Here is a 26882-nt window from a genome sequence, read left to right as displayed (position 1 = left end):
TTTATGTCAAGGTGAGTTTATTGTCCAAATAGCATAACCTAATTGCATCCAAAACCAATTTCAAATCCATCTTCAAATCCATCTTTAAACTAGTCAAAAGAACAGGTTATTACTTTTTAAAATCACTTAACACTGAACAGATAAGACTGCTTAAAAGGCAGCTGACTTTTATCATGTCACCATCATAGCCAATACATTTTTTTCCATACTTCCTAAAACACTTTTTTTTTGTTCACACTCATCATGCTACGTTAGCACTTTCTAGCATCCCGACCAAATAAACACCCACACCTCTTATAGAGTACATTGTGAGAGAATAACATTGACTTGATATGGCATCACACTCATTTTAAAGCAAATTAAAAAAAAGAAATAATAATCCAAGACAAGAAACTATATCAGAGAGAGAGAGAGAGAGAGAGAGAGAGAGAGAGAGAGAGAGAGGTCTGAGGTACACGGTACAAGGGTAATGAACATAATGGAAAAAATCCAATGGCCTGGTGGAGTTGCTGGGGATGTAAGAGTTGGCCAGCAATAAGAACTACTAAACCAATTAAAAATAAGAAAGAAACTTTTTTTTTTTTTCAAGGACAGGCACCTGTCAAAATATATTGGACACTGTAATGGCTACAGTCAGTAAGGCACTTTTTTCCCCAAAGTGAGCTGCAGGGAAAGGATGCACCCTGCAGCTACAGTGTAGCTGTATTCATCTGCTGATGGCTTCTTAAAACCTGAGCCAAGAACAGGGTTGACAGCCCAGCCAAGTTCAAAAGCAGAGACGCACAAGTGTAGGAGGATAGTTCTGGCTGAAGTGACTATTCTGGGTTGTTTAGAATCCAGAATCATCAAGAGTCACGGGGTCTGGGGAAGTCATAAACATCCTCTGAGATCTTCCTACCCTATTTTGTACAAATGGACGACTGCACCGCAGCTCTTGAGAACTGCTCCAAGTCCGCACCAGTGTAAGCTGTGCTCAATCTATACCTAGAGAGGGTTTGTTGGCTGACGGGGACTTCACTGTCTCAGCATCCATTTCCCTTTTAAAGCTATTCCCAAGGATGGACAGTCTCAAAGATAAACAAAGAGGAATCCTTTTGGCTTAGAAGTTAACCTGCTTACTCAGACTTCCTCCTACCTCCCATTTCCACACTACCAATATTACCTGCTTGAACTAGAAAATTAATATTTACAGGACATAAGGTGCAAGTCTATCTCTTCTCCCAGCGCTGTCTTCTGTGGCCCATGGAGAGAAAATTCCCCTGCCCTCTTTGAGAAACTCATCCAAGCCTGCCCTAATTGGAAAGTCATCACCTATCAGTCCTATAGCTCCCAAGGCTCAGCCAGGAGAGACTGTGGGAAAGCCCCAGAGCTCCCTCTGAGATATCACCTATCTTGCTAGCAAAGGGATGCAGAGTGAGGCAGGCTGGGGAAGCTCCACGGACGACCCTGCCCTGGCTGACAGAGGCAAGATGGACCCTCCAGTAGAGAGCACGCAGACCAAGGGTGCTCATGACTATAAGACATGTTGTGCTCTTCAGTGGGGTCCTGGGACAGTTCAAAATGAAGAAATCTCTAAGAACAGCCCCTCTGGAAGGAGTTCGTGCCTCTCAGCACACGGGACATTCAGCTGAGAGAATCTCCCCCTTGCGTCCTGCAGGATTCCTGGCTGTTATGAACCTGCATGGAATTTTCTTATGCTTAGCATATATTTTTGGCATACGAAGGTCTCTTCCCCTTACAATTTGGTCAAAACAGGGAAAGGATTAAAATTTGGCAGGCTGGAGGAACAACTTAGTCCCCACTGATGGAGGAAAAACAACAAAAGAGGAATAAAGAAGAATAGATGGCAAGGTAGGAAAAGAATAAATCTGGAATCCCTTTATCGGGTGGTGAGAAAGAGGGAAAGAAAGGTAGGGGGAAAGGAAGTTCAAATCAATTCATGGGGAGAATTGAACCCCTCTGGGACAAAAACTCCTACCAAGGAGTTGAAATCCAAAAAGGGGGTTCCAGTTACTTAAATGAATCCAGGATTCCTTCTTTTGTGTCAGAAAAGCCAAACAGCCCCATACCTACTATCACAGTAGGCCCCAAGGATGGGAAAGGGGAAAAGCTAGAAGTGTCCAGTGTCACCTGGGCTCAAGGAAAAGTGGACAGTTACAGACTGTGGGTAGAGTCTCAGGGCCTATTCCTTCCTTATCTGTCAGGTCCTGTCCTTTGCTGCTTTCTTTGTTTAAGACCACGGTTTGGTCGTTGTTAAATGAAAGTACACCTTGTTTCCTCACTGGGCTTCAAGCCTCCTGGTTCTAGGGGACAGCTCCCCATAGAGGACTGGCTAACTACTGGCTGCTCAACTTTCCTCTCCAAAACTTCTGAATTCACCACCCACTGACCCACCAGAGATTCCCTCTCATTTCAGGATTGCATTTACTCACAAAATCCTGAACCCTCCACGACACACTTCCCGAGAGACTGGATCACCTGGAATTCACCTCGACAGAGAAGCAGCCTCCTCGCATCCTTTCAACTTCCAGCCCTTACTCGTCATACCTGTTTTTCCCATCATGCCATTTCAATGTGATTCAGAACCTGCAAACCATCTAGTGCCACCAAGGGAGAGGACCTGGCCCCTGCACAGTGCTTGCCTGCCACAGCCAAGAACAGAGGTGAGAGAAGGAAGCACCATAGATACCGCCAGCCCTAGACTCATCCGCCCACAGATTCAGACCTAGGAGAACCATGGAGACGATCTTACTCCTGGGGGGGGGGGGGGGGGTTTCATGCCAGGGAAGGGGAAAGACAGAGGAGGAAGTGAGAAACTTCCAAGATGAAGGGGCCTTAAGCAGACGAAGGCCCTGCTTCTGAAAGGTCTACAAGAAGAGGATCTCCAAACAGCCTGCTGGAGTTTGTTTTCATTGTTTCCTGATACCTGGTGCCTTGTGGGAACCGAGTTCCTAGTCCATTGCATGAATGTTCGGGTTGAATGTCTACCGTGAGGGGGAGGGAGGGAGGATCCCTTGGTTCAATGTATTTTTTCCATCATGATGAGGATACCGGAGTCAAAATGGGAGCCTGGTGACTTTCAAAACTGAAAAGGTCCCCAGGTGTGAGACCTGGGGGCCAAATCTTTCCTGCCTTCCTGAAGGGGCCTTCGGCTGCCCCTCCTGCCTGCTCTAGTCCTCACGAGAGTGGGCTCCCAAGCAGAAACTGTACGGTTGTGAGGTATTATGAAAACAAAAAATGTGAACCATTGTCCTTTGTACTTATTGATTTTTGTCCAGTAAACCTGAGGTAAAGAATATTCTGTCTTTGAAGAATGTGATCAGAGGAAACCAAACCAAACCCCCCAAAAAAAAGAAAAAAGAAAAAAAAAAAAAAACCAACCATGAATCTGCTACCCGAAGAAAACAAACTATGGAAGGGCTTTTCCAGTACGAAGAACTCATATCTCAACCACCTACTTCAGGACTTGGAATTTAAGCAGTAAAATAATATATTATAAAAATGTTTATAAAATAGCAGCACACTCTGTGAAACATTACAGCTAGGTACTGTTAATGTGAATAAGGATGAATGATCTCAGCTTTTTAGCAGCGCAAAAAAAAAAATAACAATAAACTGAATGAAATAAAATGAAAGATAAGAAACCCTTAGATGTTTCTCCATCTTCAACCCTCATACTATGAAACAAGGCAGAATCTGCACATAATTCTTCAAAGTAGCCCTGTTCTGATTTTTTTTTTTTACTTAAAAAAAGACAAATCTTTTAACAAATAGCTTCATTACCTGTCAATTACAATTGTGCAAAAAAAAAAAAAAAACAAAAAAAAAACCCTCTGCTAACTGAATGCCTCTAAGAAGTGGAGGGGGGGGAATTCAAGTACACTGAATACAACTTTGCAATAAAATTAACAAAAAAACAGAAAAGGGAACAAAATGCCACACCCTGATGTTTGGCTGTCTATGTCTTTGCACCAGCAATTAACTTTCATGTCCAAAGGAGAAGTATATATAGATGGGAATTCAGATCCTTCTATGCCATCAAATGGTAACAGACCTTTGTTTTTAGGCTTTTCTGAGGAATGGTGTGATGGGAATGTTAGCAGAAAGAGTTGTCTCTTGAGCCCTGGCAGGGGTACTAGAACTATGTACCAGAAAATGCCAGATTCCAGAAATGAAGAGTAACCGGACTTGGGGCAGGAAGGGAAGGGGCAAAAAAGAGAAGAGGGAAGGAGTATTCAGCACGATTTGCATAAACCATCCCATCTATCCCCCGGGAACAATTTTTCAAAGTGCTTTTCGAATGGAATGGTTTATAACAATGCTAAGCTGTGGACCAGACATGCCAATCAGCACCAAAAATTATTATTTTTTTTTTCTAATAAGGGATGCCAAGGTCACCTCACCCTCTTCCATAACATAGAAGATTCCATTCTAGATCCCGCCCTTGGTCTCCATCTGCCTCCATTTCAGATGAGTTTTGGTTATGGACCATAGCGAAATTTCCTCATTAGATAACAATATAGTGGTGTCTGCAATGAACCATGTTTGGAAGAAGAAGCAGAAAGTCACCCAACACGAAACCCAGGAGCCAATCACCTGTGTCCAACTGGCAAAACCCAACATCTCTTTTAGGTAGCAGCTACTATAGGTAAGAGTAGGTAACATAGAGATCCAACATTGCTCCTCTCTTAGGAACATGTGGTTAGGCGTGAAGGTGCTTCTACCTCCAAAATGGTCCAATTGTGTTGACAGGTTGCTTTGTACCCCCTCCCCATCATGCTTTCTTGTTTCTAATTCCTTCTTGAGTTCATTGCTTCGCAATCTAATCATGCCATAAATGGCATACACAGTTCCTTGCGATTCCACTAAAAGGGGCACATGCACTAGTTCATAACATGTAATACAGAGCCTTCTCTAATTTGTTCCCATGTTGCAGGCGTACATATTCTCTAGCTACTTTGTAGGTTTTCCTGTAAGCATTTTACTATTGCTTTTACATAATCAAACGATAACTTCGCATATACAAGGGATTCCCTTATGTTGTACTTTGAATAGGCACCAAATGCTTTTTAATTATTCTGTTTTTATAGGACCTTTTTCTCTCACTTCTAAAAGATCTTTAAATATGATCTAGGTGGGGGCAGAATTTTATCCTAAAACACAAAGAACAAAACATAACCAGAGAGAGGGAGAGAGCAGGTGATGAACGCGCCTCTCTCCCTGGGCCCGAATGGCAGCCTCACAGGTCGATGTCCCGCACGTCCGTAGGGGTGGTGGCTTGGTCCAGTTCATCCTCCGTCTTAGATCCATCACGCTGTTCCTGACGGACCTGTTGCAGGCTGTTGAGCAGCACAGCCTCGATCTGCTCCTGGCAGGCCTTGAGACAATCCTGGAGAGGAAAGGGGTCCAGACCAGAGCTATTAGGAGGATGAGCAGGGCACGGGACCTTATTTCAGGAAGGCACACACAATTCAACTCACATCACTCCAGGTTCGTTTTCCAGTAGAAGTAAATGAGAGATGCTCGTGAAATTCCACGGAACCTCAGATCTCCAAGCAGGGAACTGGCTGGAAATGCATCATCTCCCTTAACCCAGACCAAGCTAATCACGACCTACAGGAGCCTGCGTGATTTCAATCCTGAGAAGCACTGGCCTAAGATGATGGTCCATTCATAGAAGGGCATCGTTGGTCATCAAAGGACCAAGTGGGAAATCTAGATGCTTTCTACCTGGGGAAGTTGGAAGGCGGCAGAAGCCCACCAGCAGTGCTGTTATTAGCACTGCGATTAGTTTCTCAGTAACTGAGAAACAGATCAGAAGGGAAGTTGGGAGACTGCACTGTCCTGACCCTCACATAAACTGTGTAAGTGCTTAAAAGCAAAACGAAACACAAAAATCCTGGATTTTCTGCTTATTTACCACTCCCTTAAGGCTAACAAAAATACAATACAGAATGTTTACAAAATTCAGGACACTTGAGCTTGTCCAATTTGGGAATAAGCAAGAATTTGCAGAGTTGTTTTTATTAGTCTATATTTGGTAGGGAAAATCTAGAGTGAGTCCGTCCAAGCAGAAGCTTTAATAGCTGGGCAACATGGAATGCAAGGGCCAGTCACGGCTGTCACTAGGAAGGGAGTGTGGTTAGTAATACTAGCTGGGGTGTGAGCTGAAGAAACTGCTCTTGGCAGTTATTTTCCAGCCTCTTTCCCCTGCAAGACTGCCTCTCTGTGTTTTCTGAAGCAGCACGTGTGTATAGAAAATACCCTAAACTGCACGTCCTCATGTCTTTCCACGGTTTAACACACACGTCCCTTTTGTCTGTTTCCCTGTGCCATTTTCGCCACCTAGAGGTTGCTATTTTGCCAAACACAAAAGCATTATCTTTTTTTTTCCCCCCAGAATATCTAAAGTAAAGCTGGAATCCAATACTGAGGAACAAAGTTTCCATTATGCCTCAACTTCCCTTTCCTATCTCTCATCAATACCACATTTCAAACTGCAGCTTTTAATAAAACTTAAAGACAAGGAGGGCAGAGGGCAGAGATGCGATATCACCCAGAATGCAACAATTAGGGCCCGATGAAGGGTTATTTGCAGGCAATGGTCACGTTATTTAACTACTCTGATCTCAGTCTCTCCATCTGTCAAATCAGAATGACGAAATGCTCAAAGCAAAACAGCAACTGAGGCAATATATATATATGAAGTGCTAAGTAGCAGCCCAATAAATGAATACTATTTATTATACATAACAGTGAATCAGTCCTGGAATCTGAAAGAATGCTCCCTCCTCCTCCTCCTTCTTCTTTTTTTTTTGTGGGGGGAGGTACTAGGGATTGAAGGGGGGGGGGCTGAGTCATATCCCCTCCCTTTTTGAGATAGGGCATCGCTATGTTGCTGAGGGCCTTGCTAAATTGCTGAGGCTGACCCCTAACTTGTGATCCTCCTGCCTCAGACTCCCAAGTCCCTGGGATTACAGGCATGTGCCACCATGTCCAGCTCCCTTTTTTTCTCTGGACAAGGCCTCACTGTGTTGCCCAGGTTGGCCTCCAGCTTGTGATCCTCTTGCCTAAGTAGCTAGAATTAAAGGAGCATACCATGTCCAGCCTAGATTTCTTTAAAATGAGGTGTGGATTAGCATTTACTCAAGACTGGCTACGGATGTGCTCAGAACAGATGGGGCTGAACTAGGCCAATGTGGCCTAACTGTGGGGCTCGCTGTGCATGCTCGAAGCTGAAAAGGCATCAGGAACTGGCACCAAGGATCTAACATCTCTTACCTTCCCTGTAAGGTAATCTTACATCTCCCAGTCCCATTCCCTACCCTGCCTGACCCCCTTCACTAGTGGTTAGGAGTCTGGGTGTCATGGGCCCTCTGCTGAGCTCTTCACTGTGTTCCTTCCCCAAGGCTCATCCAGCAGCCCTGAGTCCACAGGTCATGACTTGCTCAGTGGAAAAGACTAAAAGCATGTTTCTAGGGGTACTTGCATTTCAGCAGAAGGTATCTGAAAATGTTAAAGTCTTATGATCTAAAAATAATCATCTCAAATGAAGAATCAAAGCTAATGTGAGGGCTAGCATAAGGTCAAAACTACAGTGAGATGTCCCTCAGGAAGGTCGTCCTACATTACATTGGTAAGTGCAACACCATTAGTTCTTCTTCTGGAGCTGAAATAGATAGTTCTTGCTCCATCTGAGCACCACAGGAAGGAGCTGATTCGTGCTTTGAGGTCAGGCTGCACGGCAACACCTCTTCAAACCCTCAGATCATGGTTGGAGGGGATGTTCACCCCAGCAGTGTGAGCTGGGGCTGAGACCAGCAGCATCCCATCTCACCAGCCCCCTTCCTGTGCACGGTATTATTTTTTCTTCCTCTTTCTTCCTTGTATAGAATAATCAGTTGAATCTGGGAAGTTAGTGTGTGATGTTCCTTCACTGTGCAGGTACTCCAGGAAATGTCAAAGGGGATACTTTAAAAATGTTTTTTTCTAGCCAGCTGTGGTAGTGCTAGGTGTGGTGGCACATGCTTGTAATCCTGGCAACTTGGGAAGCTGATGCAAGAGGATCACAAGTTGGAGGCCAGCCTTAGCAAGACCCAGTGTCAAGAAATAAAAACAACTAGAGATGTAGCTCAGTGGTAAAGCACCCTGACACTTTAAATATTTTCCTTTTTTTTTTTTTTCCCCCTGGGAGGCTAAAGGAATGAATTAGAACAACTCCACGCCATAGAGGTAGTAACTATATATTGCCTACAACTCTATACTTGCCCATGGGAGACAAAGCTCACCCACAACAAAGCCTCAAAGCTTTTGTTATCTAAAGAAGATGGCAGGATTCTCAGAGGATTTAAAGCCTGTGTGTGTGTGTGTGTGTGTCTGAGAGAGAGAGAGAGAGAGAGAGAGAGAGAGAGAGAGAGAGAGAGAGAATGTTGCAGTGGTATCATTACCTGCAACTGGACATCACATCCCAAGAGCCACATTCTTGCCCAAAGCAGGACAGGAGAATGCATGGGATGGGGTGGGGGAGGTGGTGATCAGGAGGAAGAACCCTGTCCCTAATCCAGCCATACTGCTCCTGCTGGGAGGCCAACCTGAGTAGAGTTACAGTGTTTCCAAAGGGGAGGATTCTCAGATGACTTACTATAAAGCCAGCTCCAGCAAAAGTGAGGCGCTAAGCAACTCAGTGAGACCCTGTCTCTAAATAAAATACAAAACAGGGCTGGGGATGTGATGCTCAGTGGTTGAGTGCCCCTGGGTTCAATTCCTGCCTCCCACCAAAAAATCATAGAACTGGAGAATTTGGAGGTTCTAGTGGTTCTTGGAGAGCAAATGGGCAGGGAATTGTCCGGCCAGGGAACCAAAGCCTGGAGAGGTGAAGTGGCTCGCCCTGTGGTGACATCAAGTGAGTCTGGCTTTAATAAGGGCCAGCCTCCAATTCCGGTGTATTCTTCCTAGACTTCTGTTTCTTCTGGGCTCTCAGTAAGGACAAATATGCCAGAGAACCTCCAAGAAAGGGAGACATAGCCCAAGGGAGGATGGCGACAGCGCCTCCAACAAAAAGATGCTCCGTGCTTGTGAGGTGCCACGGCTCTGGGATCTCAGCTTCGTGGCAGCCTCCAGAAGCACCAGCCATTGTACTAAGATGCCCCAAATTAAGCTGATTAAAAGGAAAGCCATAATGCTCGTCTGTCAGCCTGGACAGGTGGCACTCCACAGCGCTGGAGGTCGGGCACCCCTCCAACTCCTACGATGATAGGCCCCCTCCCCTGGCCCTCTCCCTTGCGCCTGCCCCCAGCCCCCAGCCCCGGAGCCCTGACAGCAGCGTTTGTGATCTCCAGCTCGTTACACGGGCCTCTGACTTCCTCTGCTTGCTGGCTCGAGCTCCGTGCCCTGCACCCTCCTCTGCTTCCATGAATGGGCTGACGGAACTCCTACCACTAGCCCTCAGTGGAACTGCATCACTCCATTGTCACCACACACGCACTGCACTCAACAGGGGGACAAAGGGCTGAATGAGCCCCAGACCCATGGCCAACTCAGGCAGAGACAACTTAGGAAACTATCTCATTCTTCCTTTCTTCACAGGCTGTTTGGCTTATTTCCTTGCATACCAAATGAGGCCCGCAGAAATGAGGCGGGGAGGGAGGCAGAGGCCCCCACTTGTATTCCCCCTCCCCGCCCCCAGCTTGCCCTCCAGCAACTCCTCACAAGGTTCCTGACCACAGGCTCTATACAGCCCACAAAAGGCACCGTCACTCGGGGAGAGGCCTTGGAACAAGGTGCGCTCTGAGCTTCTCGCCGAGGGGAGGAGAAAACCTCGAAGTGGGGACCCCACAAATGACCTGGAGTCACAGGGGGAGACTTCCTTTCACTACAGGCTAATTGCTTTTTAATTGCTCACTGACAACCAGGGTCTTCAAATGCCAGGATGATCCCAAGGAAGGGACATGCTGGAACCTTCTCTGGGCAGGATTTAAGAATGTGACAAAGAGTTTTGATGTAACTGAGATAGAAGAGGGTAAATGTAATGGCCAGATGATTAAGAGTCTGTAGCTGTTCTGATAAACATCTCCTAGTCATCTCACATCTCCATAGCCGGAGAGCCTCCATGCCACTCTTTAATGAATGAATGAATGTGTGCCATTTGGTGTGAAAATTAAGTGACTTGCTCTGAGATAGTCAGGTAATGTTCAGAGGACCCAGACTTGTAACATACCAATATCTAATCACAGTCTACGTGTTACGTCTCTCTGTTTCTTTCTGAAAGACACAGGGACACCAATGAATGAGAAACATGCTTGAAATGCATCTGCCTCCCTTTTGTCCTTCACTCCTTCCTTCCTTCCTCCTTCCCTCCCTCTCTCTAGCATCACTCCCCAATGACTCTGCCAGGGGCTCTGGATAAAGAGCTGAGTACAAGTTGGGTCTTATTCAAGAAGTCCTATAGACAAGGGGACGGTGAGGTAAATGCTGGCACGAAGCGCAAGCACAGTGCCCAGGGGACGGAAGAGGAACCCCGATTCTGCGGGGGCCCAGGATGGTGGATCCCTCTTCTCAAGCTTACCCTTGGCAACAAGAGCCTCAGCAGAAGTTCCCCCCCGAAACGCCAGCCTCGCTCGCTTGCTCGCTAGGGTCTGTTTTTAGCAACTCTTATAACTGGAAGGAAAAAGTACTTAAAATATACCACCCTCTGAGACTTTCCTTCCCTGTAAAACTGTCAGGCTTCTCACTCAGCTTTCTCTTTGGAATGGAGCGTTCCGGTTTATTTTAGCAACCAGATGGAGCAACAAAGACCCGTTTCCTCAGAGCTGCATGGGTCCCTCCTAACCAAGCTAACTGCCGCTGGCCAGTGGCAGAGAAACTTGTCTGGCCACTTCAGATGAATCAGGGGGACCCACTTTCAAAAGTCTGTTTCCTGGAAAATTTGTGGCCTATCTCCCAAAGTGAGAGCAAACTCCGTAAGTTTGAAAGGATCATAAATAACAAGGTGCATGGGGAGTACTGGACTTGGGGGGGGTGGGGGGTCAGGTGGCAGCTCTTCCTGAGTTATGTGCTTGTGTACTAGGGAGCAAGGTGTGGTCCAGGGTGAACATGTACTTGACTTCTCCAAGGACACCTCAACACGTCTTCAGAGCACGTCTTAGGTTGTCACACACACACACACACACACACACACAATGTGCATGTGCTATGTACATATACAAATTATTGTGGTAAAATCCACATAACATAAAATTGACCATTTAGACATTTTTCATCATATATGGGCATGAAGTACAGCTGTGCCATCACCAGAATGCTCCATCTCCAGAACTTGTTCAACATCCCAAACTGAGACTCTCTACCCATTAAATACTAACTCTCCATTCTCCTCTCCCCGCAGGTCCTCAATTCTACTTCTATCTAGTAATTTGATTCTTCCAGGTCCCTCATGCAGTGTTTGTTTTCTGTGCCTGGTTTATTTTACTTATCTGAATACTTTCAAGGCCCACACGCATCGTAGCATATTATCAGAAGGCCATGTCTTTTTACAGGCTGAATGATATTCCACTGCCTGTCCATACCACATTTTGCACTTGCATTTCAAAGACGTTTTCTGTCACCAACTTCATATAGCTAAGAGGCCTGAATTTCTGCATTAGGGCTCCTGAGTTCCTTCCTCTGAATTGCTGCCCTACTGCATTTATAGTTCTTAACACACGTTTGGCACACATTCCTCTCGAATCTTGACTGGGAAGGGTTTTGCATACTGTCCTTTTCTTGATTCTCTGTATAATCACTAAGTTCCTTGAAAACCGGAACGTCATCATCTATTTTCCAGGCCCCATTCGCACACCTGCCCCCAACTTCTAGCACGGTGCCTGGGGACCATGCCATGCTCATCTCTATACAGCCTGCAACAACTGGGCCTTCACTGAACCCTTCCAGAAATGAATGGACAGGAAGTGCTCGAAATACACCACTTCTTCATTCACGGCAAACAGAGCTCAGGAAGCAGAACTCACCTCCCTCCAAATGCTAATGCGTTCTAAATTCTAGTCCTTTCATTCTCCTTCACTCTGAACTTCAGCTCTTCAGAGAACACAAGCTGATGGATGGGAGGAGCACTTAGCACTCAGGAAGCTGCTCATACACAGTGCCCCAGCCCAGTGCCCAAAGCCCTAACCTTCCCACTAAAACACCCCTAGGGAGAGAGTGAGCAAGCCACTGGGAGCCAGAGGGAAGCTTGGAATGTTAGAAGTCTCAAATTTTTATCTGAACTAATGGTGCAAATTTTATATTCTGTTAATGATGTTCATGCTTGGTTTTTAATATTAAAATATTAATCCCCAGTCCCACTGTGGAAAACAAGGCAGGGGCATACAGCCCCAGTTAAGAAACCCGGCACAGGCCCTTTACAGAGATGAAGTGCCAACTCAATGCCGTGATTTACAGGACAGCTAAGAAGGCCTTGCAGGCATGCAGCCCAGCCCGAGGGCTGACTGGAATGGACCGGTTGCATGGTATCTGGAAATGGCAGAGCTTCCCCAATACGATGACATGGCAGACTGGTTTGCAGTCACAAAAAGAAGACACCACCAAGAGCCTCAGTGGCAGCCCCCAGGAGTGACTTCTGTCCATGTGACTAACAAGGAGAGATGTGGGAGAAGACCTGGGATGGGTGGGGCGGTCAACCTATCAGAGCCAGTCTATAAATATCTGAAGGAGGTGACAATGCCTGGGAGTCAGACTCCCGCCCTGGACAGTTTGTCTCAGGGCGCTGAGGAAAGGCTGGTCTTCCATGGTTGGAAGTCCAAGACGACCTGAGCAGGAGACATTCAGAACAGAAAAGAAGTGGATCATTTCTAGAAATGTGAAGTTCTAAGTTCTGTCCACGATTTTTCTCTGGGGGATAAAAGAGCACCCTTACACTGCACTGGAGGGCTCTTTGCAATCTAGATTTTACAGGTTTTGGAGCTAGCATCTTAAAGAGAATATTTAAAAATTGGTTCAGACAAGGACCTAGGGTTTGATCCTTCGGGCCCTTCCCTACCTGCCATTTTCTTGGGAGCTGGCAAAAATAAACGCCAAAGCCAAATACAGGTGGGTGGGTCGGAAAGCCAGCAAGCTGCAGCCTTGGGCTCCAGGAGGTTTAACCTTGTGCTCAGTGTCCCTTGTGGAGGCAACAGTCACAGGCCTGTAGATCACATGACTTAACTCAATGCATTCCCACACAGGGCATTCTGAATTCCCCTAGAACATCCGGAGGGTGTCATCGTGAAGTTCCCCTGCATTCCTGAGCCTCTCCATGGTGATGCACAAGGGCCTCAGAGCCAACACCCTTCTCTCCAGTTGCCTTTCAACCAAAGACCTTTTTCAAACAACAAGATCACAGGAGCTGCCGCAGGGGCGGAGCCTGACTTTCCAAGCTGGAGCCAGGGCTCGGAGGTTTGGGCCCCCCAGCTGGGTCACTGCCTCCCCTGCCTCTGGGTCCTCTCAGAACCCTCCTGTCTCGACCCTCCAGGACTGTAATTTCCTTGCCGTTGAAATCAGGGCCTTATGGAACCCTGGTCTGTCTCAAACCCTTTCTTCTAAGGAGTTCCCAACTCTGGCAGCTAGAAGCAACAGCCTCTGGGCTGTCCACACAGAAAGGAAAGATGCCTATAGCTAATAATAGTTTGTTTAATGTGTACAGCACTTTGTCTTTTCAGAGTGCCTTTTAAGCCGTTACTATATTGAACAAAAGGGAAGTAAGAGACGGGAGTGGGGGAGGTTTGTCAGGGCTGGACGCCATTCTCGCAGGGACGCCTCCTGTGCCCTGGCTCTAGCTGGGCCTTCTCCCTGTGTCTCGCCATCTCAGTGCGTGTGAGCAGCCGGGAAGCTCTCCACTGCTCAGTGAGGCGGCCAGACACCGTGGACATAAATGGAAATGAAGTAGTAATTCAGACACTGAGAAGCCCACACCATAAAAAAATTTAGATAACAACCCTCCCCTAGTATCAGCTTGCTGAGTTCTTGTCTGGGTTTATGGCAGTGGTGCTTCCAAACCTCAAGGGACCTCACCTGCTCTATTTCATATGACCTTAAATGTTGATCTCAGAAAACAGATCATCCCTAGCCTACACACACACACACACACACACACACACACACCCATAACCCACCATAATCAAACCAATGGCCTCTTTACAGGGGCTGAGACACCTGGTCTTAACCAAGCAGGCGGCTGCCACCTACCACATCTGTGTTGGTGATCTTGGCCAGCAGCTCAGTCAGGGCATCACAAGTCAGAGAGCTCACTTCCTCATCCTGCTGGAGTCCACAGATGGCTGCTCCCACACTTCCAGTTGCGATCATCGATGGCGGATACATGGCGAACTTAAAGTCTGCAAGAGACGAGGGGCAGGAGGTCAGGGGACAGAAAGACCCAGGAGCTTGCAAGCCGGAGCTGGAAAACCAGCTGCCCAAGTGGCCCCTGGTCCACGGCACATTCTCCCTCAGCTCCTCCCTTCACAGCAAGCCCTCTGTCTGACGCAGTATGGCTATTCCAGATTTTAGATGGGAGACTGAGGCAGGGAAGAGCGAGAGCCCATCTGAGTGCACCCAGCCAATCAAAGAGGGCCCACCGTCCTAGGTCCCGAGTCCCACAATCTCATGTGCAAGGTACTATTCTTGGCCCTGGTGGGGGCCTCAAGGTGAATGAGACACAATTTCCTCTAGAGGGTGATGGTGGAACAGAGCACAAGAGGTCCGGGACTGCGGAAAATTACCCCATGTGCCCTACAGGTGGGATAAGTCAAGGGCTCTCCATGTTGGAAGGAGGACCAAGAAACAGGTGGGAGAATCAGGCAAACTTTTATGAAGAATGACAGTCCTGTTGTGATCTTACCATCTCGCTAATATGGTAAAAAAAAAAAAAAAAACCCAAAAGATTAGTTTATAAATACAAGTAAACAAAGTGAGAGAAGCAGCTATGCAGAAGATGGGGTGCATGGTGGCCGAGTTTTACACCGTTCTCAACTTCTAGCCCCACAACAAGAATCCATGGGACAACAGGACAGAGGACTTGAATCAAGCAGCCAAGATTAACCGCTGCATCCCAGTTAAACCCCCTCTACTTCTGGCTCTCCAAGAGCATAGTCAGAGGACGATTCTATACCCCAGTGGGGCCAGCCTGGGACTCCAGGCACTCATTGTCCCCTTGGTACTCCCTCAGTGAGCTAGGTGACTATGATCTAACAGCGGGTCAGTCCATCAAGGGGACATGACAAAAGCTGCTGCCTGTTACAGCTGCTAACAGCTACCAATACCACCCACAATACCTTCCACATCTTTCCTGTTTAATTCATGCATCAACCATAAAAAGGTGCACAGAGGTATAACCCTAATGCTAAGACTTTACATTGCCCTACCCCTGACTTATGGTGTTAGAGATTATAGTTTGATTACTCAGTCCTGGATTGCCACAACCCTTCCAATGGGCCATCTCCAGCTAGCACGAGTCCAGTGAACTTACTGTATGCAGAAGTAAAGGTGCGTGTGGGGTGGGGGCGCAGAGCAGAGGGGAAGATGAGTCACACTGTATTGCCCATGTCTCCCTAGTATTTCCCCTTCTCCCTGTACAATGCTCCGTTGTAAAAGCATATTCTATGGAAGCACTTTTAGTGGGGAGCCCACTGCCACAATATCAAGTCTGTACTCTTAGACACACTGGGGATCAATGAACCATGCACATACTTCCCCTCCCATTTCGGCTGAATCCCAGGAACACCATGCTAGCCTGGTGGTAAGTCTGTCTCTCTCCCTGGCTCTCTTTCCTTTGCCATTACCATTCACACCCGAGGGCCCTATATTATGGTGTTGCACCCAGCGCCTACTGTCTGCCAACTCTGCCTGTGCCTTCTCTATGTTCATGGATGGTGTAACCCTGCCTCCTGCTCTGCTGTAGGTCTCTTCCACGTGGGTCACAGGAGAGTGTTTCTCTGCCCAATAACCTCGTTAGCTTCCCCCTGTGACATTCAAAACACAGAGGAGGCAGCCGGCCCGTGGCCCTCTGCCCATCAAGGCCCTGGATGAGAGCATCTGGCAGGGAAGGGGCAGGGAAATATCTCTGGCCCTCCCTTCCCTCTGCCACAGGCCACAGACCAGGAAGCACACACATCCGTGCCTATGTTTGTTGTCCCACTGCTAAGAAAACCCGTTACTGTTAAGCACATGAAGCCACCAAGGATATGTGAATTGTCCTGGGCTTCAACAGGTGCAAGACCTACACAGGGGACTCTACGTTCAGTGCTAAGGGTAGTCCTCCTGGGAACAGTGCCTGATGGAGTCTTTTAACAATGTGTTCTCACCATTCCAGGCAGCATGGATGACTCCCCAAAATGTAAAACACTGCTTGTGCTCCAAAGAAAACACCAGTTTCTTAAACTTGGGCACCAGCTCTTTACACAGCAATACAAAACAACATGGGGCTTTACAAAAGGCTAGGTATGTACTCCAGGGAAATGTCTAAAGCCACTTCTCTCATCCGCAAATAAGGATAACAATTATACCTACCTCGCAGTGTTGTTCTGAGGATCAATTAAAATAGCCCGTGGAAAGCACAGTGGTAAGCCTCCATCTCATTATCACCTGCACTGTTCCTGCTCTTGGAACTTTCTGTGGGGTTGCGAGGGGCTGTTCTGGCTGCTGCAGTCTATCAAGCATCTCATGGAGTAGGGAGAAAGGCATCCTAGGGTTGCAGGCGGATGCAGAGAGCAGGCCAGGCATGATGAGAGCCAGAAAGAATAAGGGCTCTGTACTTCCCAGAGAATCTTTCACTATCCAGTTGAGTGTGTGTCCCGGAAATGACCTCATCAAGCTCCCAAAGCCTCTTACTGCTTTGTCGGGAGTGGCAAAAACTAAGGCCCCACAGGGGAATGGAAAGAGCCTATGATGAATGAAAGACTTAAGTTGGCAACTCTATTTCCAACACATTCCACATTCATTTCAGTGTTGGTCACCAGGAGCCAAGGGGCAATGCCCGCATATGAGGAGCATCGGACTTTACCTCCTCCCTCTTGGTGAGGGGGCAGAGGCAAAGGACACAGATTAAAGTTTCCCTGGTTCTGCAGACAAGCACTAAGGGCTGCTTCTCATGCTGATGGTGGTGATGGTGACACATCAATAAAAATGACCTAAAATTCACCAGTTTCAGAAGTCTTCTACAGGTGAGTGGAAACCTTGAGAGGTTAAATGGTTTGTGTAATGTCACTCACTGTAAGGATTGGGCCTTGGATTAAGATGGACATCTTTGGACTCCAGATCCAGAGCTCTGTATAACTTACCAGAAGTTGAACAGCTCCTTGAGTGTATCTCCCAGATTCAGGGTACTTTTATATCAGAAGTGGAAGAAAAGTCCAGAAGAAGAGTCCTAGCTCAGGAGTCCAGGGACATGGGTCTTAGTCTAGCCGTGGTACCTGCAGGCTATGTGATCTCATACACATTGCTTAACCTCCCAAGAGGAGGTTAGCTATAGGAGCTACTGGGTTCTTAGGGGTCTCCATAACCTGAACAAGGGCCATGAGAAGTGCTCCATATTCATCAACTTGGCAATAGATTCTGTGGTTCTCCTCCCCAGCAAGTTTAGCACCAACTATTTTAGCTATGGTTGCAAAAAACATCTTGACTACTATGCTCTTCTTCACCACTAGGGGGCGAAAGATATTTGTTCTAAGGCTAAGGAGACACAGGAAACCAGGTCTGTGTTTCCCCCCCTCCTTCCTCCCCACCTCCTCCAACCTGCAGCCAGGTGGAAGTTTAAAGGGCCAGAACCCAGGGTACTCATTGGTCAACCAATGATACCAATGATGTCATTCGGCACACAGTCATCTGCCACCCCCAGAGTTCAGCACACCCTGTCCTTGTGGGGCAGGACTGTCAAGACAAAATAACTATGACAATTTCACCCCAAAGCCTTAGGTGGGAGGAGGAGGAGGAGAGAGGGCGAGAAGCACTCATTCATTTTACAGCCAGATGGGAAGTGAGATAGTCAGTGTCACACTTCTGTCCCACTTTTGTCCCCACGGGGGTGTGCTTACAGAAGAACTGAGACTCCCAGTTCAACATGCCACTTCCTCTCAGCCCTGTGACCTCTCCACTGTGGAGGTGGAGGCAGTTCAGAGGCTCAGGATGGAAAGGTGAGTTTCAATTCTTTCTTCTTGGCAACCACTGAGGCAGATCTCCCATTCTGGATCAAGGGCCAAGTCACTGAACTTGTTTGCTGGGTCACCACAGCCTGGCCACAACTTGGGGAAAGAAACTATTGAAGCATCTTTAGTTAAGACTGGGAAGATTCAGAAAGCACAATGGATTATCATTATCACCAAGGCTCAGACCTTGGGAAGGCCTTGGAGGGGCTACTTGTGTGTGTGGCATAAACTCCTAGATGCAACTCCTTAAGGTAGGCTCCTAGTGCAAAAAGAGGGGGACGCAGGGTCCCTGGGGAGGCAGTGACCTCCTCCCTTGCACCAAGTTCAAACTCAATGTCATTGGCTCTTCCAGACTAACTGAGACTGTCTGTTGAGCATGATATGTGGGAAGAATCTCCCAACACCTAAGTGCTATGCTAGTCATCTCAGATGGTCTTCTTTCCTCAATTGCTGACCGGGGAGATCTGACATCAGAACTCCCCAGGGGAACTAGGGCTCAGTTCTGCTCACTCAGTACCAAAAGCTCCAGGAGAGAGAGTGCAATGCCAGGAGCAAGAGTTAGGAAGACCCCCTCACTCCCTGCCAATACTTCCGCTGACCAGGACCAGCCAGGAGAGTGATACCAGGCAGCTTGAGGCTGTCTCTACCCCAGAAGCCATTTTGGCCATGCAGGAAAGGGAAGGAGGGCACTTCTCTGCCTCACCACCATCTTACCCCCAGAGTCTGATAAAGGAAGACTGACAACCTGCTACCCTTCCCCGTGGTCCCTGTGTTCTCCTGCGCCCTCTCGTCCCCTTTCACACACACATGCGCTCTCCATGCTCTCTGCAGAACCACTGCCAGCTCTTTCACAACCAACGTTTCCCATAAACTAGCCACACAGTCTGAGGGTTGGCCACCTACCATCTTTCCGGGACACCCCTGTCCCCACATGCAGCCATGGGACCCCGAGACCCTGGCCGCAGGTGCTTCATCAACTCCAAGTCAGAACGATCGGGACTGGGTGAAAGGGGGGCATCCGTGAGAGCCTGATGCAGGCTAGCAGCAGCTCAGCCGAGGGGTGTGGTGTCCCCCACCTTTTGTTAGCCTGCTGCATGCCAGGCACAGTCCTGTGTACTCACCCATTTTCCAGACCCTGACTGCAGGATATGGTAGCTCCTCTCCCTGGGAGGGGTTTCCTCCAAGAAAAGCAGCGCTTGGTGTTTACAGACCGTCAGGCCAACTGCCTGCCATAAACCTCTATGCAGCGGGGATTCTGTGTGACTCAGTCACTTGCACAAACTCAGGGGCAAATCAGGGAACAAGTACCTAGTGAGATGGGCCCACCCATCCTTTCTATACCTATACCATCCTTTCTATAGCTTCTGAGGGCCTCCCTCCGCTCCAATCTGTCCGTGGCTTAGGACTTGACACACGGTTCTGATTTGGTTGGAGGCACACTTTCTCCGATTCTTCCCTACTCTCTGGCCAAAGCGAGCTCAGGGCCCCCAAAAGGCAGTGTTCATGACACTTCATTTCCCTTTGGACCTCTTTCCTCTGTCCCTGAATCCCAGGCTCCCTATTATGGCCCCAAAATTGGCAGCCACCCCAAGGATCTGGGCAAGAAGGCCAAGAGTGGGGGATGGGCTCCCCAATTTTAGAGAATGGGCCTATGGCCTATTCAGAATTTGGGGACCTGCCCATGTTTGGCTAATTCTGCCTAGCACCTCTGCCTGGATCAGACAAGAGATCAGAGAGGAGAAAGGGGTGAACAGATCCCCAAAGATCTGTCAGTCAAGATACAAGGTCAAAGCAGAATTCTGGCTATCAACAGCTGGGCAATGGGGAAGTTTAGGGTCAGGGGTCAGCTGTCCTAGGGCCTGAGAGAAAGGACTAGCTGACCCCTCCCCCACGGAGATTCATGACAAGAGAGGAAAGAGACAGCAGAGCCTGGGAGACAAAATGACAGGTCAATGAGGGACTGACCTTTAGGGCCCACACCAGACAGCAGGAGACGGAGGGAGGCAAAGAAAGGCTGCTGCCCTCCAAATGGCAGCACTGCTGAAAGGGGCTGGTGGGGGCCTGCAGGATCTGTCCCCGCTGATTCCACAGGAGCTCAGGGGACATGTGCAATGCTATGGGGCCTGATTGGGGTCTGGAAGAACAGGACTTAAAGAAAATCAGCAAATCCTGTGCTCTGGATTCAAAAGTAGAAGATTTGGACTCTTACACTCAAGTCAGCAAACACAGAACTCATGGGCCCTGCTGGAACCAGAGGAGGGAGGCTGGAGGAGTCATAGTGACAGATCCACCTTAGCTGGAACAGTTAAAATCAGAGTTAAAAATCAGGGAGGGCGGCATTTTTGGAATTAGTACCTTGGCACATTCTCCTACATGTCTGGTTGCACATACATCCTTTCTGATTTTTAATTTTCCTAACCACTCTGCAAAAGCTATAGGATGATGTATCAACAGGCATGTTTTGCAGATGAAGTTCAGAGAGGTCAAATAGCCTGTGCAAGGTCACTCAGTGATAAGTAACAAAGCCTGACCTTTTGACTGTGGACAAAGAGCATATACACTATAGCACGTTATATAATCATCTGCACAAACTCATGAATAACATGTAACAAGATATTAAGAGGTTCACCCTAAGTTCCACCTATACAACCCAACTACCCCTGGCAAATTGAAGCTGAACCTCTCCAAACATTAGCTCATTACCTAATGTTTCTGATTGTGAAAAATATGAACTCTTGACACCTCTCCCCTGGGTGGTTAAGCTTCCAGGGTCTCCTACCATGGCCATTAGCAAGAAAAAAAAAAAAAAACAGTGCAAACGGGCCAAGGGTCAGCTTCATGAGACACCTTCAAACCACTGCCTTTAGTTTCTATTAGGAAAATACAAAAACTATGTATCAATCAGTGGGATCCCCAGTGTGGATGGAAAAGCCAGCTGCAATTGCTGTGTTAAAGGCCACAGCCAAAATCCAGAGGCAGGGAGGGCACTAGAACCTAGGCCTCAGAAAGGCTCATTCCCCCACCCAGCAGAGGCAACAGCAATAAATGCCCACAGAGGAAAGGGAAAGAATTCCTTTCGTCTCCCTCGCCACTATCAGCAAAGGCCGCACATTTACCTTGACATTGCTCCTTTAACCTGTACTTGCCCCCCCCCCCCCAAATTTCCTCTTGGGCTTATCTCCAAGCCATCCTTTTCCTCAAAAGATTAAAGATTTAAACACAACCAGTAAGCAGTATACATAATCTTCAAAGAGCACTTTAGACACCATAAAGAACATTTTAACAGGCACCAATTTTTTTCCCCTTACCACACCTGTCATAAACCATTTATGAGTTTAGCAGAGAAAAGAGAATAAACCAGCTCCGATAAAGTTAAAGAACAAAGAACTCAAGAATGAAACCTGGGACTCTGGGTTGCTCAAGACTCCCCCCTCCGGGAAACACCCCAACTGGCATGAAAGTTAGGATCCCCTGCCCCAGGGCATGCCCTAATGGGCTCTTCTCCCTCCCTGGTTCCAATCTTTGAGCCTGGTCCTTACCGGTGGCACACAGAGCGATGAAAGTCTGGGCATGTTTGCGGATCAGAGACAACTTCTCCCTCTGCTGGGGCAGCTTGCGTAGGATGTGCTCAATGAAGTCATGAGGGGTGACAGCAGCCAGGTTCCACTTCAATTTGCCCAATACCACCAATTCCCACTCCTGGTGAGGAAGACAGGGAGAGGACAGCGGAATAAAAACTCCGCAGGCTGATCTGGTGTGTGTGGGAGCATTGGGGTCCAGACAAGTGTTAATGATGCTTGTTAGGATGGGGCTGCTAAGCTGTAAGGGGGTCTGTTTGTCAGGATGCCCTGAGAGCTTTGAAGTTGGGATGGCTCTTCTTTGCTGCAAATGTCAGGCTCTGTTGCCAAGATTCTATTTTCTTGTAATTCTTTTCCTCCCTAGCTCCCCGCACTCCCACCCAATCCTGACTTCCATGAAATGCTGCTGTCTGCCCACCCAGAAAGTTGGGCCTACCATAAGTTATGGCCAAGGACATTGTAGCCCTTGGGAATAATTTATTGCACATCTCTATCGCTGGATGGATAGTCTTTTAAATCCTCATGGAAAAAATGATGCCAGAAGATACAACGTAAAATAGGCTTCCTTGGCCCAACTCTTTGGTGATCAATTAGCTGGCTTTTACCTGGTGCTAAAAAGTGCTGTTTCTTTCTTTGCTGGTTTAAAAAAAAAAAAAAATTCCCCTTGGACACATCACACAGAAAACTTGGGGATATGACATTCGGTCCTTTCACCTAAATGTTGCACAGGTCTTTGCCCCCGTGGCTAATGGTCATTTGAAATCCCATTTTGCAGATGGAGGTAATGTGGGACAAAGCGGAGGTGTCTGTCAGGGTGACAGAACCCCTAAGCCAAGTTCTGGGATAATGGAAACAAACCTGTCCTTTCTGAGCCTCTTACCAGCAGCCCAGCTAATGAAAAATCTTGTGACTCTTCAAGATACATGTGGGAAATTGTGCTCAAAAGGAAATAAGCCCAAACCAAAACTTTAAAAAAAAATATGTGTAGTCAGAGGGAAAATATGCCTATCAGTCATTTTCAGAAGAATGAAGGGCAGGGACCACCTCCCCAGTGCACAGCTCTCTCCTTCACTCTGAGAACACTGAATTTCTTGCATTCGTTAGGCCCAGGAATAGATGCTGAATCAGAGCACCAACTGGCCATGTGGCCTGCAGCGATTCCTTTTCTTTCCCTGGGCCTTAGCTTTCTCATTTGTCAAATAGGTGGACTCTTCCAGATCCCAACTTCTGGGATAGAGATGGGAGAGTTAAAAACAAACAAACAAACAAAAAACACGTTTATTTGGGACAATATAAATTAGCTTGGATAATCCCAGAAAAATTGGGCATCCTGAAGAATACGTCCAGTCTCCCAAATGGAAGTTTCATTTTTTTTACCCCTTGCTCTCTCGTGATTTAAAAACAAAACAAAACAAAACAAAAAAAGCTGGTCCCCAATTCTGATCACTGTGTTTCTTCAGAAGCTTTGAAATCTCCCCTGGCTTTATGCAGAAGGTTAGGGTAAAAACCTATCCATGACCCAGTAGGCAATAACCAGCATCTTCAAAGATGACTTGAAATCCCAGTCTTTCCTCCTCACAGGGAAATGCGAGGACAAAGCACTCGTCTTGCACTATTATTAAAGGAAGCAGATCGCCCAGAAAAAAGCACCTTTCTGGGCCTCTCCGACCAAACCAGAAGCAGCTGAATTCTGGCAGCGGTTCAAAGGTGAAGTCATTCATGCCCCTCTGTACATTCTCTGCAATTCCTCCCCCAACCATGTGCATGTCTGCCACTAGATGGCAGCATAGCCCCAGAAAGGAAGGCTCCTCACAAAGAGCTCGGTTCAAGAAGCCAGACTTAGACTTCATGCAGGCAGGCCCAAGCCCTGCCAGTAAGGAGAGGAGGGGGCAGGAAAAGGGGGGCCCCCTTTCTAATCCGGGCAGAAAAAGGTGTGCAAACCATCCAAGGTGGACCAGTGGACCAGGGAAGTATGATTCCAGTACTGTTGCAATATTGCCATCTTACACATGAAGCTGTAAGGGGAAAAATATTAGATTTGGTGGGGAAAAGGCTCCCTGGAAGAAAACCAGAGCCAAGACAGGACCCCCTGGGGCTGTAGAGAGGTCACAGTTCCATTGGAGCTAAGAAAACAGGCCTCAGACTCCTACAAAAGGCCAAATTTTGACTTTACTCAGAAATCAGTGTATTGAGATTTAGTGATCAGCCACTATATGTAGGTATCTTGAGACTTTATCAATATCTTGGACATTACCTTTGACCTCCAGGTTCTTAGGAGACACCCTGCAACACATTCCTATCCTGTGAACACATTCCTATAATGGAAAAATCAGGCTCTTTTCTCAGTGTTTGAAAATTTGGAACCTAATTAATATATTATCAGTTAATTAAGATATCACACACACACACACACACACACACACAACTCAAATGAATTTCATCAACACAAATTTCAATGAGGATCTTATTGGTAGATCACAGATGTAGGTTAAGTGCTTTGGCTCATTGACTGGCACACAGTAGGAACACAAAGGATAGCTCTCTCTTATTCAAAGAGACTTATCCGTATGAAAACTCCAGTGGTGGATTTATTCAGGATCCTAGGAATTTGATTTGGGACTGGTGAGTGGAAGGCAGAATGTCAGGCCAGAACAGAGCAAGAAGGAAAGAGTAGAAAGGGAGGCAGGGGACAGTCATTACCAGCAGCTCCTGGGGCTTGATGGAGTTGTCGGTGTAAATGCACAACTTTTCCGCGGTCAGCGGGATGGTTTCTTTGAGCTTGGAGGCCAGAAACATGCAGACAGCACCCAGGAGCTGCAGATGGGTCTTCGGAGTCGGAACCCCAGCCAAGAAACGGTCCAGGTAATTCATGGCCAGAGGGAAGACTTCCTCTTCACACTTCTGTTCCTCACAAACCTATACAGGGAGTGGGCAAGGGTCGGGGGAGAATGAAAATAGTATCAGAAAAAGAATGAAAAAGTATGGAATCAACAAAAAATTAGTTTTTTTTATGTAAGAGGGGGAGGGGAGTAAAAAGTGTGCTAAGAATAAAGAAGAGAAAACTGGGATAAAATCCGATAGGTCATCCGTGCTTGGATATTCTCATGGAGCCAAAAAAAGGGGGCGAATTTAAGAACCAAGACCCGGAGGCAAAGAACAGCTCAGCTGCCGCGCGAGGCTCCACCGCGCTCCCCTTGGCTCCGACTTCTTTGCGCACTCTAACTCACTCACTCTTTTTTGGATTTCGTCATCTTTTCAAAAAATCAATAAAAATATTCTGGAGGCTCCGGGGGTCTCCTTCTTGGTCTCATTCGGATCCCCAGACCCTGCTCTATCATTCCCGACAATTGAAAAAAATGCCCGAGGGGGTCCCTGCGCCCCAGGGGCCGCTATTGGGGGGGTGGGTGGGGAGAGGTGGGGAAGAGCGGGGGAGGGAGGGGAGGAGGAAGAGCGCCGCAGCCGCGGCAGCTGGAGTCGGAGGGGGGGACGATTTCAAAAAATAATTAAAAATCGAGGAAATATCCTAGAAAAGCCCTTTTGGCGTGAAAACCCCAAAGAGGATCCAGGCTTCCCGAAACGGAGGTTTTGGGTGACAGGAAGGTCTGCATCTCGACCCCTGGGGCTTTGGATCCCGAGGGGAAACTTGAAGGAGTGAAGCCGCGCGGGAGTGTCCGGCTGCGGCCCACAAGGGCAGAGACTAGGAACGTGGTGCCCAGTTGGAGGAAAGACGGGAACAGGGAGCCCCGGGAAGAGGCACTGGGGGGCTCTGACCTCTTATTTAGGGGTGCCCCGAAACTCCCCCTACACACACCTCCTCCCTCCCCCCATCCTACCCCACCCTAATCTCCGCACTGAAGAAGCTGGAAAACCAAACTGTAAGTAATCTTTGTGAGTTGGGGACTCGGGGGAGAGGGCAGGACTAGAAGTGGGGTGGTCGGGATAATGGGGTGCTTAAGGGAGCGGGCGACGTTTTCCAGCCTTTCCAACTGGAGTTTGCAAAGCAACATGGCGAAACCACGGCAGGTCCAGAGCTGTGCATACGTGGGCACACAGTTTGCTCGGCAAAGATCCCGAGCGAGGGTTAAGAAGTGGTTCTTTTGGGTTCCCCTAAAACACGCGTTTCTTTAATGCGACTTCCGGGGCTCCTGAATTCCCCGTTTCTCTCCTCCTCCCTCCTCCTTTTTCCCTCCCCCTCCCCCCAGAAGTGCCAACGCGGAGTCGCGACCACATGCGGGGACCCGAGGCTAGGACGAATTTGCTCCGACCTTTTGGGGGGCTGCCTTTTATTGTGGGTCGCGATTTTCCCTTCTTCATGGCACTGAAAATAGCCGCCGATCGGCAAAAGACCGGTCGGGATGGGGGTGGGAAGACGAGGAAGCCACATGCAGGCACAAGCGCGCGGGATGTTTCCCCCACCCCCGCCCCAGGACAGCCTCGTTTCTCCTAGATTTTCCTCCCCCTCCCCCTCCCTGGGTTAATCTAGCAAGGAAAAGAGTTGCAGCCACGCGTCTCGCCCAGAGGCGCGGGGTAACCTCACGCACTGTAGCCTGGAGGCCCGCGAGGGGGTTGTCCTCTCCCAGTTTGGGTCCCTGCGTGGGGGGCCAAGAATCCAGGTGGGGCTGTGGCTCCTAATGAGCGTCGCCTGCACACCTACCTCCAGCATCCAGGTAGCCACCATCCTGCGCATGTATGGCTGGATATCCTTCTGCACGCACTTGAAGTAAGAGCACTGAGGAAGGTAGCGCTCCTCGATGGTGAGCAAATTCTGCAGGACGCGGTCGTCCAGCAGGTTGCGGTCCGGCACGGCCCTGCGGACAGGGTCCACCTCGCAGCACAGCAGCTCCATGGCCAGCCGAGCGACTCGTTCTCCTGATTTCTCCGACTGGAAAAGTTTTATTTTATTTTGTCGGAGGGGGAGGGGCGTGGGTTCCCCTTACCTCCTTCCTTTGGCAAAATCGGGGGTTTCCGGGGGAAAGATGAGGGCAGAGAGAGAAGCTGGGAGAGAAGAGAGGAAGGGATGGACGGTGGACGAGCAGAGCCTCAGGGCTGCCTAACTCGCACCGGTCCTCGCCTTCAAACTCGTCTTGCTCTCCCCAGCTCGCTCTTCTCTGCTCTGAGGCAGTGACGCAAGCTG

The 26882-nt window shown here is 48.2% G+C and overlaps 1 protein-coding gene and 1 long non-coding RNA gene across 2 annotated transcripts in view; one reads left to right on the top strand and one right to left on the bottom strand.

Moving 5' to 3' along the window:
• Ccnd2 (cyclin D2) lies at nt 1–26882 on the bottom strand. Its single transcript, XM_046446685.2, has 5 exons — nt 26403–26882; nt 24449–24664; nt 21710–21869; nt 14218–14366; nt 1–5389 (listed from the first exon to the last, which is right to left on the bottom strand). The coding sequence occupies exons 1-5, from the start codon at nt 26592–26594 to the stop codon at nt 5240–5242; spliced, it is 867 nt and encodes a 288-aa protein (XP_046302641.1). The 5' UTR covers nt 26595–26882; the 3' UTR covers nt 1–5239.
• The window catches only part of LOC131424253 (uncharacterized), a 36862-nt gene continuing 35183 nt past the window's right edge, over nt 25204–26882 (top strand). Inside the window, exon 1 of the long non-coding RNA XR_009226970.1 lies at nt 25204–25623. This is a non-coding gene — a long non-coding RNA (uncharacterized LOC131424253). The remainder of the gene's footprint in view (nt 25624–26882) is intronic.

Source organism: Marmota monax, unplaced genomic scaffold (genome assembly GCF_021218885.2).
Source record: "Marmota monax isolate L192 unplaced genomic scaffold, Marmota_monax_Labrador192_F-V1.1 WCK01_AAM20220418_F8-fsc00512, whole genome shotgun sequence".
NCBI lineage: Eukaryota > Metazoa > Chordata > Mammalia > Rodentia > Sciuridae > Marmota > Marmota monax.
Note: the sequence above shows the minus strand (reverse complement) of the source record. Positions and strands in the feature narration are given on the sequence as shown.